The sequence below is a fragment of the Perognathus longimembris genome, chromosome 11, assembly GCF_023159225.1.
Source record: "Perognathus longimembris pacificus isolate PPM17 chromosome 11, ASM2315922v1, whole genome shotgun sequence".
NCBI lineage: Eukaryota > Metazoa > Chordata > Mammalia > Rodentia > Heteromyidae > Perognathus > Perognathus longimembris.
This window is the reverse complement of record NC_063171.1, coordinates 36,417,106-36,430,212: the sequence shown is the minus strand read 5'-3', so window position 1 is coordinate 36,430,212 and position 13,107 is coordinate 36,417,106. Positions and strand designations below refer to the sequence as shown.

The window sequence follows — 13,107 nt, the reverse complement described above, 5'->3', positions numbered from 1 at the left end:
TTCTTGGTACATAGATGTGTATCTAGTCTAATCAAAGCTGGTGAAGGGATCAAGATGGTGGTTCTTACATGAGGAACACTTTGCCTGCCAGAGAACATTTTGCAACACGTAGAGACACATTTTCCCCCAGTGCTAAGAACTGAACTCCAGGCCTTGAACATGCTAGCTCTCATCAAGCTATACCCCCGGCCCACAAAGGCACTTTTCATTGCCATGTTCAGTGATAGGAGATGTGTTACTTTGTATATGGGAGCTGGAGACCAAGGATTCTGCTAAATATTTTTCAGTAAGCAGAACCACCCCTCAGGACAAAAATGTATTCAGCCACTGTTGACAAACCTGGTTCTGAATTGCTCCATGAGTGGAATTTGGGGTTGTTTAGAGATGGGGATTACTCTGGCAATGACAGAATTAAATACTCTTTAAACACAATTCTATGCTCTGTAAGAGAGTGATTCCTGAGCTGGTGGAATGGGCATGAGTTAGCTCTTGTTCATCCCCTATGAAAGACAAAACTCACAAGTTACTCAATGAATGGAACCCCCCTCAGTGCTCATAACCGAAGCAATGAAGACATAGGCCATGAAACAGCCATGCTTCTCTGTCACAAATCAGCTGGGAAATATAAGACTGAAGTGCCATTTTCTTAGTGAATTGACTGTATTTTATTTGTTTCCAAAAGGTAGAGTTATATAGGTGTGGTGGCACACATCTTGAATGCCAGTACTTGAGAGGCTGAAGGAGGAAGATCACAAGTTCAAGGGCAGCCTGTGGCTACAAAATAAGAGCCTGTCTTAAAAAAGAAAAAAGGTAGACATATAAGCTTCAGAAAATTTATTCTCAGTAGCTTCTCAGTCAACATGTGCATAGTATAATCATCACATACTCACTATGTGACAAGTAGAAAAGCCTGGGACTTTGCATAGGTGTATTTCACAACATAAATCCCTTAAAACTGAGAGTAGGCTGGTTCCTCCTCACTTCTCCAGAATTCAGATGGGCATGGTCAAAAGAAAACAACGTGTACATAGCAACACGGGGAATTCTGACTCTAAATTCTCAGCTTTGTTCCTTATCTTTTCAGCTGGAGGAAAAAGTAAGTTGTGACTCACGCAGGGGATTATGGCAAAGACTGGAGAAGGGCAAGAATATCTTTGAAAGGGGTTTGTTACATTCTTACCTATGACCCAGGCCTGGGGTTGTAGCCTCATGCAAGTATTGTTGGATAAATAGCCCCAAATACTCCTTCTAAGACACAACCATCCTTCCCCAAGAGGGTCTGGAGCCTAGGGGATTCAGGAAATTTGGGGGAGTAGCTTCCCCTTTTCCTTTGTTTCAGTACTTCCATGTAATAGAACTCAGCCTCAGAAAATAACTCAGTTGTTCTGGCTTCTGGTCACTCACAGTTGAAATCCTAGCTACTTAATGAGGCTGATATCTGGGGATCAAGGTTTGAAGCTGGCCCAGATAGACAAATCTGAGAGACTCTTATCTTCAATAAACCAGCAAAAAGCCAGAAATGGTGTTGTGGCTCCAATGACAGAGTACCATCCATGAGTGAAAAAGCCAAGAAAGAGCATGAAACCCTGAGTTCAAGCCCCAGTACTGGTACCAAGAACAAAGCAAAAACAACCAAAAATAAAAAGAGGAAAAACAAGTCACTGCGTCAGAAGCTGAGTTTCTAGAGACCTAAACGTAGTAAAGGAATGAGCACTTATAGCCCAGGATTTACAAGTCCCTGTCCGATGCCCCACAGTTTTAGGAATTAGAAAGCTAAGCTGGGTGCCTGTGGCTCATGCCTATAATCCTAGCTGTGGCTGAGATCTGAGGATCATGGTTGAAGCCAGCCCGGGCAGGAACATCCATGAGACTATCATCTCCAATTAACTGGAAGTGGTTATGTGGCTGAAGCTCAAGTGGTAGAGTGCTAGCTTTGAGCAAAAAATCTCAGGGACAATTCCTAGGCCCTGAGTTCAAGATCCATGATGACAACAACAACAATAATAAAAGGTTAGACAGCTAATGAACTGAAGGTTAAACAAGAATAATGGTGTAGACTTTTTCTTTTTCCTACCTAGCACCTGAACCCTAACCATCACTTTTTCTGTCTGAGGAAATCTCTGATTCATAAAAGGCAGAGACCACCAACTACTACAAAAGTGGAACTATGTCAGATAGCCCATTCCTAGCATTCCTTGGATGTAGGACATTGATGTATATAATTGGTCACTCTCAAGTCTCAGACCTTAGAAGTCAGAGATAAAAAGATGAAAAAAGGGCCTTGGAGTACTTTGTTTTGGTGGCAGGCAATGCAACAGCAATAGTAATGATGTTTGCAAGTCCAGCAGAGGCAAGTGAGGCAGTGGAGGTGTGTGTGCCTACAAATGGGGATAGTGGCCATGCAACTGTGGTACCAGGATCATCACCCTCAGATTGGCTTTGTAACTTGGCTGTGGTCCTAATCACAGCCTATTCTTCCCTTATCTTGCTCCTTTTCAATGATGTTTTTGTAGAAAACAGTTGAAAGAACTGATATCTTTTTGGTGAGTTCTCATTGTGCATTAAAATATGCAAAGGCAGATTTATTGGTTACAAATAGGACTCCTGTCACAGAAGTTGGTACTAGACATGAGATGCAGAACCTAAAAATGTGAACTGGCTAAACAGAGGGAAGATACAAGGTGACAGGACTACAGATTGTGAGCTGGAGAATTGGTATTCCTGTTAGGCAATGATACGATAGTTATTTCCCAGAGTATTCACTGAAGTTACATAAGAACAATTAAAAAGAAGAACATAGGGCTGGGGATATGGCGTAGTGGTAAGAGTGCTTGCCTTGTATACATGAAGCCCTGGGTTCAATTCCCCAGCACCACATATATAGAAAATGGCCAGAAGGGGCGCTGTGGCTCAGTGGCAGAGTGCTAGCCTTGAACAAAAAGAAGCCAGGGACAGTGCTCAGGCCCTGAGTCCAAGGCCCAGGACTGGCCAAACCCCCCCCCCCACCAAAAAAAAAAAAAAAAAAAAAAGAAAAGCATAGTGGAAAGATAGGCTTTCTAAAAGCATAGGATAGAAAGTAAACAGAACTTTATTGAAAGAGATTCTACCTGCAGCTTGTAATCTAGGTGATTCAATCATTCAAAACTGTTGGATCAAAATAATTTAATTTTTCACATTAAGATAAGTTCTATAAGGAGAAGTGTGCAAGAAGTAAGAAGTACCTTGGCCTATAACTCCACAGAAGATTTGGGATATAGAGTAGGATCAGAACCAGAATGGAGTCTTATCTAAGACTCTGGGTTTGTCAGTCAGGGAATCCACAGAGAACTAAAATTCAACACACATTTCGAGAACTGAAAAATCTCTCTGGGACTCTTTGAGGCTCCCCCATTACTTTATAACAGCATTATCACTTTAAAACAGAATGCTGTTCTGCACCAAGCTTTACTTTTGAGCGTCTCAAAGATGGTTTCCGTTCTATTGTTCAAAGCTCACAAACCCCAATGTCATTTTAAATTTATAGACTATTTAGCCTGAGTTTTACAAATAAAATACAGATTATCTTAGTTTCCTTAAAAGAATAACATCAGAGCGTTTTACATATAACAAACAATTCACTCTTCACCCTTGTCCAGAGAGAGAAACTGAGACACAGAGCCTTGATTAGGTCCACAGGGGATCAGGCTTAGCTACCTGAACAAAGCTCAGACAGCCAAAATGTAAACATTTCCATACTTTGTGACCAGTGGCCAGCTGTCTGAGATAGGCACGAGATGTCTTGGCTTTCTGTCTTTGGCCTTCATAATCCCTTCTAGCAAAGAGCGAGATGTCCTGAAGTATTCATTGCGTCTGAGACACTGCAAAGATGGACTGCTGTATCAGGCAAGGAACTCTCTGTTCTGTGCCTGTGTTGGCTAAAGGACAGATGGAAGGTTTGGAAAGCCCCACTGCCTTCCTCATTTCACAGCTGTATGTGGAGATGCATCACCAGGGAGTTGCTCTGAGAAGCATATAAGATGAGCAGAATGTCTGCCATGAAAACCTAGGAATCCAGGCCCAGTTCAAGGCTTATTTTGATTCCTCCATCTTTCTTCAGAAAGTCCCTTGGCTATGTCTCTGGTGTCACACTGGCATACACTGTGATGAGATTGGGTTCCTGTGGGCAAAGGAGAAAGAACCTGTGAGTGGAGGGACAGGGTGCTCGCCTCACAGGCTTTGAATGAAGTAACATTACTGAGGAAAAGGAAAGAGTCTCAGATCATGTAGGAGAGCCACTTGCTCAGAGCCTATCACCAATGGGCCATTGCCATTGACAGAACTCTGGTCTCCTTAAGTAGAGCTATAGCTCCCTTTCAAGAATGAACATGCCATCGGGGAGATAGGACACCCTTGCCTTCCTCCTTGTCCTCTTTTCTTCTCTTCCTTTCCCTTGTAAGAAAGATATGGAGACAGTTTGGAGGAGCCAAGCATGTTTTAAATTATTCTGCTTAAAAGGGGCCAGCAAGACCCAAAGGAAAAAGAGGGAAGAAGTTGGGCAGAGAGGGGAGAAGAGGATTGTGGGTAAAGACCTTCCATAGATCAAGGAATAGGAAAAAGAAAAGGATGGGAATGGGAAATTAAAGTGGATTTGTGGCAGATGTGAAATGTCCAGTTTTCCTTTCCAAGTAAACATCACTTAAAACATTAGCCGGGCACTGGTGGCTCACACCTGTAATCCCAGCTACTCAAGAGGCTCAGATTGAGGATCGTGGTTCAAAGCCAACACAGGCAGAAAAGTCTGTGAGACTCTTATTTCCAATTAACCACCAGAAAAACAGAAACGGTGCTGTGGCTCAAGTGATAGAACCTTAAGCTGAAATGTTCAGGGAGAACACCCAGGCCCAGAGTTCAAGCCCCATGACCACTACCAACCACCAACAAAATCAACATTATTTTTTTGAAAAGCTTTTGAAGCCAGATTTATATTTTTGTTCTTTGTTAACTATGACAATGTTCTGAGAAACTAGATCTCAAGGTGAAGTTCTATTTGAATAGGGCACTGGCCCAGGCTTATCTGAGTAGCTTTGAAAGAGAGGTTATTTCAAAGATCTATAAACCTCTGTAATGCCTCTGTAAGCCTGACCTTTCTTCTAGAATGCTTGGTAACAAAGCCCAAATGGAGCCAAGATTTCAGTTCAAAATGTGTTACTGGTCCTAAATAGTAAAGATTCCTAAGAAGTAACTTAGGGAGCTTATGGCTCAGGTCTGTACTTGGGATGCTGAGAATGAGAGGATCACAATTAGAGGCCAGCCTAGGCAGAATAGTCCATGAGACTCCTTCTCCACAGAAGGGAGACTGGATGCAGTGGCACATGTCTGTGATCCCAGCGATGGTGAGAAGCTCAAGGTAGGTTGATTGTGGCCCAAGCACATGCCTCTGTAGGAAGTAAGATTCTATCCTAAAAATAACCAGTGAGAAACAGGGTTGGAAGGATGGCTCATTCATAGCATTCCATCCTGGCAAGCTTGAGGGTTTGAGTTCAACCCCCAGTTTCACCAAAAACAAAAAACGAAAAAATTTCTGTCAGAAGTAAATGTAGTCTATGCCGATCTGGCCAGATAGGTGAGTTTCTCGTTTGTGATTGTGTATCATCTTCTCTTCTGGTCTTGACATAAATGCAGAAGCTCTCCTCCCTCACCCCCACTTAAATCTTCTAGTTAAATGGGGGCTAGAATCTGGGTGCTGGTGGCTCACACCTGTAATCCTAGCTACTCAGAAGGCTGAGATCTGAGGATCATGGTTTGAGAACAGCTCACAGATAAGTCCCTGTGAGACTCTTATCTCTAATTAACTACTCAAAAGCCAGAAGTGGGGCTGTGGCCCAAAGTGGTAGAGCAGTATCCTTGAGCAAAGAGCTCAGGGACAGTGCCTAGGCCCTGAGTTCAAGCCTCATGATGGACGAAAAAAAAGACATGAGAACTTTTAAATAACTATAGAATATTTTTTAAAACAACTCTGATTTTTGATTAGCATGTTATAATTATCCCTATTAGTGGAGTACAGTGTGAGCATTTTTAGGAAGCTCGCTAACAACTCTGGTCAGCAGGTGAAGAATGGACTCCTGCACTTGAATGAAGTCCCCAAACTTAAGTGTGCAGCAGCAGAATCTGGCAGAGGCCGTGCTGAAGTACGCAGAGCTCCGGGCACTCTGCATATATGTTTTGATTTAGTTGAGTCCTTGTAGATTCTGATGTCTCCGGACAGTTCTCAGAGAAACACCAGCCCAAAGGGAGTAAGCCACAGTTTATTCTGAGCAGGCATGTGGGTTTGATGGAAGCCCCAAACCAAACCTGTGGTTTGGCCACCACCCTTTGCTGTCTGCTTGCTATGGACTACCTTCCATGTCCAGAGCTCATCAGTCTGTTTCATGTTATCCCTACCAAAAACATAGCGAAATCTTCCTCTGCCTATCCGATCTGACAGTGTAGAGACACAGAGAGATCCCTCACCTGGACAGACTCCGGGACAGGCTCAGTGGCAGCCATGTAGATTGTTGTGCAGGGATCCTGATGTGGAAGGGACTCAGGTTTCGTCTGCAAAGGATGCAAGGAAAATAAAACCAATCAGCCAAACTAGCAAAAAAGCTAGTTCCTTGAGTCATTTGTCCCGACCTTCTTCCCGTGGAATTCTCCCTTCCCTTCCCTAGAAAGAAGCTCGCCAGGTTTTTGCCATCCTGGTTATTCCTCAGCCTAACATGTCTTCTCACTTGCCTTACAACCACCACTGGCCAAATGTTGTAACTCACATTTTACCAATGGAGAAGCTAAAGCTCAAAAAACAAAGTGCTTTCACACGCACACAACTGGAGGGGCATTGCTTTTACATGTGGGGACCCCATTCTGCAAGGCTGTAACCTAAGTCAGCAACGAAGGCAGTAACCTAACCTCAGTAACCTAGCAGGTAGTAAACATTTGAATAACTTTCCGAGTTACAATATTCCTTATGAGGATATTATATGCCTACTATGAAGAGGAGCAAAGGAATGCTAATTTTTAAACAATTGTTGCAGTCTTTCACATATTATGTAGACATTTAACTATAAACAAAGGGAATTATAAGGATGTGGTTAACTTTATGTTTTATTGATATATAAAACAAGAAGAATTCTGTTTAAGTACATATAAATTAAAATAATAAAATCCAGCATATCTGAAGGTAAAGTTACTCTGGAATATAAATGGAATATATAGTATAAAGGGAATATAGTACAGTGGAATATAAAGTATAAAGGGAGAAAATATTAGCTGATAATGTATGAGGAGAGATACATTTTATAATTTCTAGGGTAGCTAGTCAAAGATCAGGAAAGAGTTATTAAATTATTAATATAATAGAACATAAAATGGAATAATAAATACATAATTAAAAAATTATTACCTGGCATCAGTGGCTCATTCCTGTAATAGTAGCTATTGAGGAGGCTGAGATCTGAGGAACACAGTTCAAAGCCAGCCCACACAGAAAAGACTCTATGAGCCTCTTATCTTCAGTTAACCACTCAAAAGCTGGAAGTGGAGCTGTGGCTCAAAGTGATAGAGCACTAATGAGCACTCAGGGTCAGTGCCCAGGCAACTGAGTTCAAGCCCAATGGCCGACCCCCCCAAAAAAAACTTCACCAAAGAGACAGCAGTCTGGAAGTCCTTTAGCAGTAAAGTTTTGCCAAATATGTAAGAGGAGTAATAATACTGATCACTCTTATCCAACATTTCCAGAGAATTACAGAAAGAAAATAGATGTTGTCATGGATCAACTTGTGTTCCTCAAAAGATATATCCACCCAGAGTCTCAAAATGTGACTTCATTTGGAATAAAAGTCTTAGCAAATGTAATTAAGGTAAGTGCTTCAAAATGAGATCAACCTGGGTTAGGGTGGGTTCTAAACCCAGCAAGGAATGTTTCTCTACTTAGATATGGATAAGGGAGATGACATAGAGGCATAGACAGGGGAAGTTGTATAGAGACCAAGGCAGAAATTACAGCATGTGGTTGGTCATAAACCAAGAGATGCCAAAGATTGCCTTGAGCCACCAGCTGCTGGAAGAGGCAAAGAGGGACTGGGGACATGCTAGCAAGTGCAAGCCTCTGAGTTCAAACTTCAGTACTGCAAAATCAAATCAAATTCACTTTGATGTTGCACTTCTGGCCTGCAGAATGGGTAGAGAACAAATTTCTGTTGATTTAAGCCATCTGTTTATGGTGTTTATGATGGCAACCCTAACTAACTCTAACTAATGCACACATGGTATGAGATTAGCATAATCTTGATATCAAAACCTCACAGACTCTGGGGTGCTGGTAGCCTACACATGTATCCCTAGCTACTCAGGAGGCTGAGATATGAAGATCTTAGTTTGAAGCCAGCTTGGACAGGAAAGTCCATGAGACTTTTATCTCCAATTAACCACCAAAAAAAGCCAGAAGTGGAGCTGTGGTTCAAATACTTGAGCACTAATTTTGAGGATAAAAGCTAAGGGACATGGCCCAGGCCCTGAATTCAATAATACTATAAATAATAGTACTATGCTATAATACTATACTACAATACTATACTATAAATGATACTACAATAAATTGTATAATAACAAATAATCCAATCATATTTTTAAAGGACCAGAGTAAATTGATTTTATTCCAGGAATAGCAAGTAGGTCTGACTTTGCAAATCAATATAGTTCACTGTAGCAGCCAACAGATGAGAAACAGCAGCCAGAAGATGCTCTGGACCGATGCAGAAAGAGTGTTAATATAACTCAATGTCAATGCATGATAAAATGTCTAACAGCCAGGAATAGAAAATGATTTTTTTCTTCCTGCAGTACTAGAATTAAACTAGGTGTCTCCTTAGCTTGCTGGTCATGTTAGCAGAATGTACCAATGAGCTACAATTCCCAGATCCTGGCAATATAGTATTACTATTATTCTTTTTTGGGTTTTAACTTATGTAATTTTTGGTTCTTGTTTTGCAGGGTACATTATAGAATCCAAGAATAAGAATATATTTTCCAGGCAAACAGTGATCTAAAAACCTACAGACAAAATCTTTGTTGCTATATAAAAGTGTAACTATTACTGTGAAGTGCAACACTCCTGCATTTGCATTTGTCATATATGTTGGTTGCTATTGACTTCCACAAGAATGTGCAGTAGTCTATAATATCACACAGGCCCAGATACCTGACAATATTCTTTTTTTTTTTCAAATTTTTATTATCAAACTGATGTACAGAAAAGTTACTGTTTCATACGTTAGGCACTGGATACATTTCTTGTACAGTTTGTTACCTTGTCCCTCATACCCCCCCTGACAATATTCTTAATGTGGTAAAAATGTCACTACGAAAGAACCCTTCAGCAAAAAAAAAAAAAAAAAAAAAAAAAATCACACATAACAGTGAGCTATGTATGACCAGCTTTCCTTCTGTTTGGAACTTTACAAGGATGTCATTGTTAGCCTGAACATTCCCATCATATATCTTGGGTTGCTTTTTTGGAACAGAGTCTCACTGTGTAGCCCCAGATAGGAGTCAGGAGAAAGGAGAACTTTGTCTAAAAATCAATCTTAGAAATGAATGTTTTGCCATCTGAAGTAATTATCCAAAGTACTAATCAAAGCTGTCACCACCTCCACATCTTTTACTTGAGAATCTGCCTCTCTCCATGACTCAAATGGGCAGATTGTGACCTGGAAATCACCTAAAAACTAACTTTATGTCCAACAGACCACAAGGTCACCATTCTAGCCGCAATGCTTTCAGCCTGCCCATCCACCCCATTTCTTATTTCTAATGTATCTGCTCCTCAGAGACATTATGTTTCAAGTTTCTCTCAGTTTTGTTTTTTGCTTGTTATAGGTGGTATTGAAGTTTTGAATTCAGGACCTTATGCTTTCTATCATTTGAGGTACATCCTTAGCTTTTTTTAAAAAATTTAATTTGGATAGGTCCTCATGTTTTTTGCCTAGGCCTGGCCTCAGGCTGCAATCCTGTATAGGTGAGATTACAGTTGTGAACATATATATATATATAATATACATATTATATATATATATATAATTTGTTTATTGAGATGAAGGTCTCTATATTCTCTTTTGGGGAGGAGGAGAAAGGGGGTGGAAAACCAGGATGACCAATCACTACCTCCTGAGTAGCTGGGGTTATAGACATGAGCCTGGCCTCTAGTACTCTTCTTAGTCTAAGGGTCATGTTACTACAGCATGGCTTTCATCCATCTTCAGTGTACATGTCATCTTCCATCTCAGCCATACTCTAGTCAGAATTCTGCAGATACTCCTCCCATTGTCTTCTTTGCGTTTTGCACATGTCACACAACAGCTTTCCTACATCTTTCCCTCTCTCCTCAAATTCACTAGAGAAGGGAATTAAGTAACATGGAACCTTAAACTCCTAGAATGCCGGAGCTGGAAAGTGTCAGACATCATGTGTTTATAGCTTCCAGTTGTCCAGAAGATTGCTCAAGTATTTCCCATTATTTCAAATAATCAACGGTCCCCGTGACACTGGTTTGTGACCTTTAGGAGAGTTCTTGTTCTCGATTCCCGCTTCCCTAATCTCATCTGCTCTAGAGCCCATGCAGAACCATACATTTCAGACATGTAGGACCATGGAATCCTGTGGAAACCCACTATATTTGTTCAAAAGAAAGCATAGAACTTACACCTGGTTGCTGGACTTGGGCATAGATGGTAAGATTTTCTTCTGTAATTGGCGATTGAAAATGATTCACTTTACCTGGAGGAAAGAAACCATAGTGATTATCTCCTTCTGATTCCCAGCATAATCTCCCTGCTCAGACCTGTCAGGTCTCCATCCCTCCATTGCATGCCTAACTTCCACAAGATGACTATAGGAGCAAAGCACCGAGTCCCAAGCACCCTATACATTGGGGTTCGTTTTATTTGGTCTGTCTAGGCCTATCTCCCTACCTGTGAAATAGAAATACTTGTCTCACAAGTCAGTGTTTCAGTTTTAAACTGTTTAGAACCATGCCTAGCACATAATAGATGCCCAATATGTGTTGAGTGTTATTTTCATTGGTGTACCAGTGAGTTATTTTAATCTTGTTTTTTGTTTTGTTTTGTTTTGTTTGCCAGTCTTGGGGCTTGGGACTCAAGGCCTGAGCACTGTCCCTGGCTTCTTTTTGCTGAGGCTAGCACTCTACCACTTGAGCCACAGTGCCACTTCTGGCTTTTTCTGTTTATGTGGTGCCGAGGAATAGAACCCAGGGCTTCGTGCATGCTAGGCAAGCACTCCACCGCTAAGCCACATTGCCAGCCTTAATCTCGATTATTTTATGTGCATGTTGGATCTCCTAGGGGGATTTTGGGTTCTTGGGGGCAGGGCTGGTTATTTGTAGCTTGTTTGTATTTCCTAGCTGGAAGCTTTAATCTCTTGATTTCTGGAAGATTTGATGTGTGTGTGTGTGTGTGTTTGTGTATAGAGGAGGGGGGAGTGTAGGATGAATGATCCACGTGTGATCTTAGGATTGTTGGTGGTATATTTAGGACTATTTGGAAAATAAAACTGTAATCTTATTTTATTGCTCACCATCTAAAATTTTCATTTAGAGACTAAGGTCTCCATAAATTCACAAGTTGCAAAATGTTTTAATCTTAACAATTTTTTTAAAGTTTTCTTTTCTTTAATTACAAGGGTAATTCATTCCCAGTGTAAAACTAAAAAATGCACAAAATCATAAAATAAAATGTATCCAGTTCAATTTCACTCTCATGTCTTTTTAGACCAGTTCTGTGGAATATAGCATTTCTGAAATAATGGAAAGGTTCCATATCCATATACTCTAACATTGTCACAAGCCACAGATGGGGTTCAACCCAGCACTGAGACTGTGACTAACACAACCGAGAGACTATTTCATATTTTATTTAACTCAAGTTAATTTCAATAGTTACCCATATCTGGCTCTAGCTGCTATATTTACATAGACTTTGTTTTTGTTGACAAAAATGTGTCTCATACACAGTCCCCTAATCTAAAAGGGGTTCAAGGCATTTTTCGTGCTCATGCAGTAGACCTATTTGTTCCTTCTCACATTGCATGGCATCCTTTTCAAACATTATGCAACAGGGAGATGTGGGAAACAAACAGATGGAAGCATGGAGGATATCCAAGGATTTATTGCAAGGTCTAGGCAAAGGCAATGGGCAGGACAGCCTTTAAGGTAAATGTATTTTAACACAATTAATGTGGCCCTGAAAAGGTGGGAGCTTATCCCTGAAGAAATAGCACTGAAAAGAAATATATTCACACTTGGAAGGGAAAGGCCTAGTGTGTGGGTAGCAAGCACGGTGGAATGTGCTGCGTGGGGGTGTGAATCTTGGGGAGGAAATGATGAACAGCCACTGGAGAAATTCAAGGAATTCTAGAGAAGTATGAAATCCCTGAGTGGGTATGGGCATGGCATGCTGGATAGTCCCAAGTGTGTGTGTGTGTGTGTACACACATAAGCAGTTGGAGATGGAGGGGTGCCTGGTAGTTCTGTGAAATATACTCTTTCAGTTCAAATTCGTAAGCGTTTGCAAAAGTTAGACGTGCCAGCCCAGCATTCTTTTAGGCACTATTGGGGCCTGAATAAAGACTCCAGTCCTCAAGGACATTGATTTGATCTTGCAGGTCAGTTTACGATGCAATTTAAAATTGGGAGAACAGTCCTAAATGGTCAGTGAGATTGAATAGTAGGGCTGGCTCATCAAGACCACTCAATCAAAGTCATTTTGTCTCTAATTGTCTTTTTCAGTGCAAGAATAGGTTTTCAGGGGCCAACTGAACCCCCCTCGAAGTCAGCAATGTTTTAGGATCTCATGGAGAAACATAATCTTAGTCTTGACATTAGGGTATCTTATTCTAGCCATCATTAGGTATATGGCACTGGGCAAATTAGATCATCTCAGTGGATTGGATTTTGGCCCCAGGTTTGAGGCAGGGTTTGGCTTCTGAGGAAGAAATGGTGACTGGAGATGCGGATGGGCACTCGTATATTTTGGGGGAAGTGTAGAGAAGTGTGGTGGGTGTGACAGTAGGGAGCCACTA

At 41.1% G+C, this 13,107-nt stretch overlaps 1 protein-coding gene across 1 annotated transcript in view; it reads right to left on the bottom strand.

Moving 5' to 3' along the window:
* Positions 1-3,152: 3,152 nt before the first annotated feature.
* Slamf1 (signaling lymphocytic activation molecule family member 1) overlaps positions 3,153-13,107 on the bottom strand; it is a 32,920-nt gene continuing 22,965 nt past the window's right edge. Inside the window, exons 5-7 of the mRNA XM_048356884.1 lie at positions 10,715-10,788; positions 6,490-6,573; positions 3,153-4,156 (exon numbers count right to left, since the gene is read on the bottom strand). Coding sequence (XP_048212841.1) covers positions 4,109-4,156; positions 6,490-6,573; positions 10,715-10,788 — 206 coding nt within the window. The 3' untranslated portion in view covers positions 3,153-4,108. The remainder of the gene's footprint in view (positions 4,157-6,489; positions 6,574-10,714; positions 10,789-13,107) is intronic.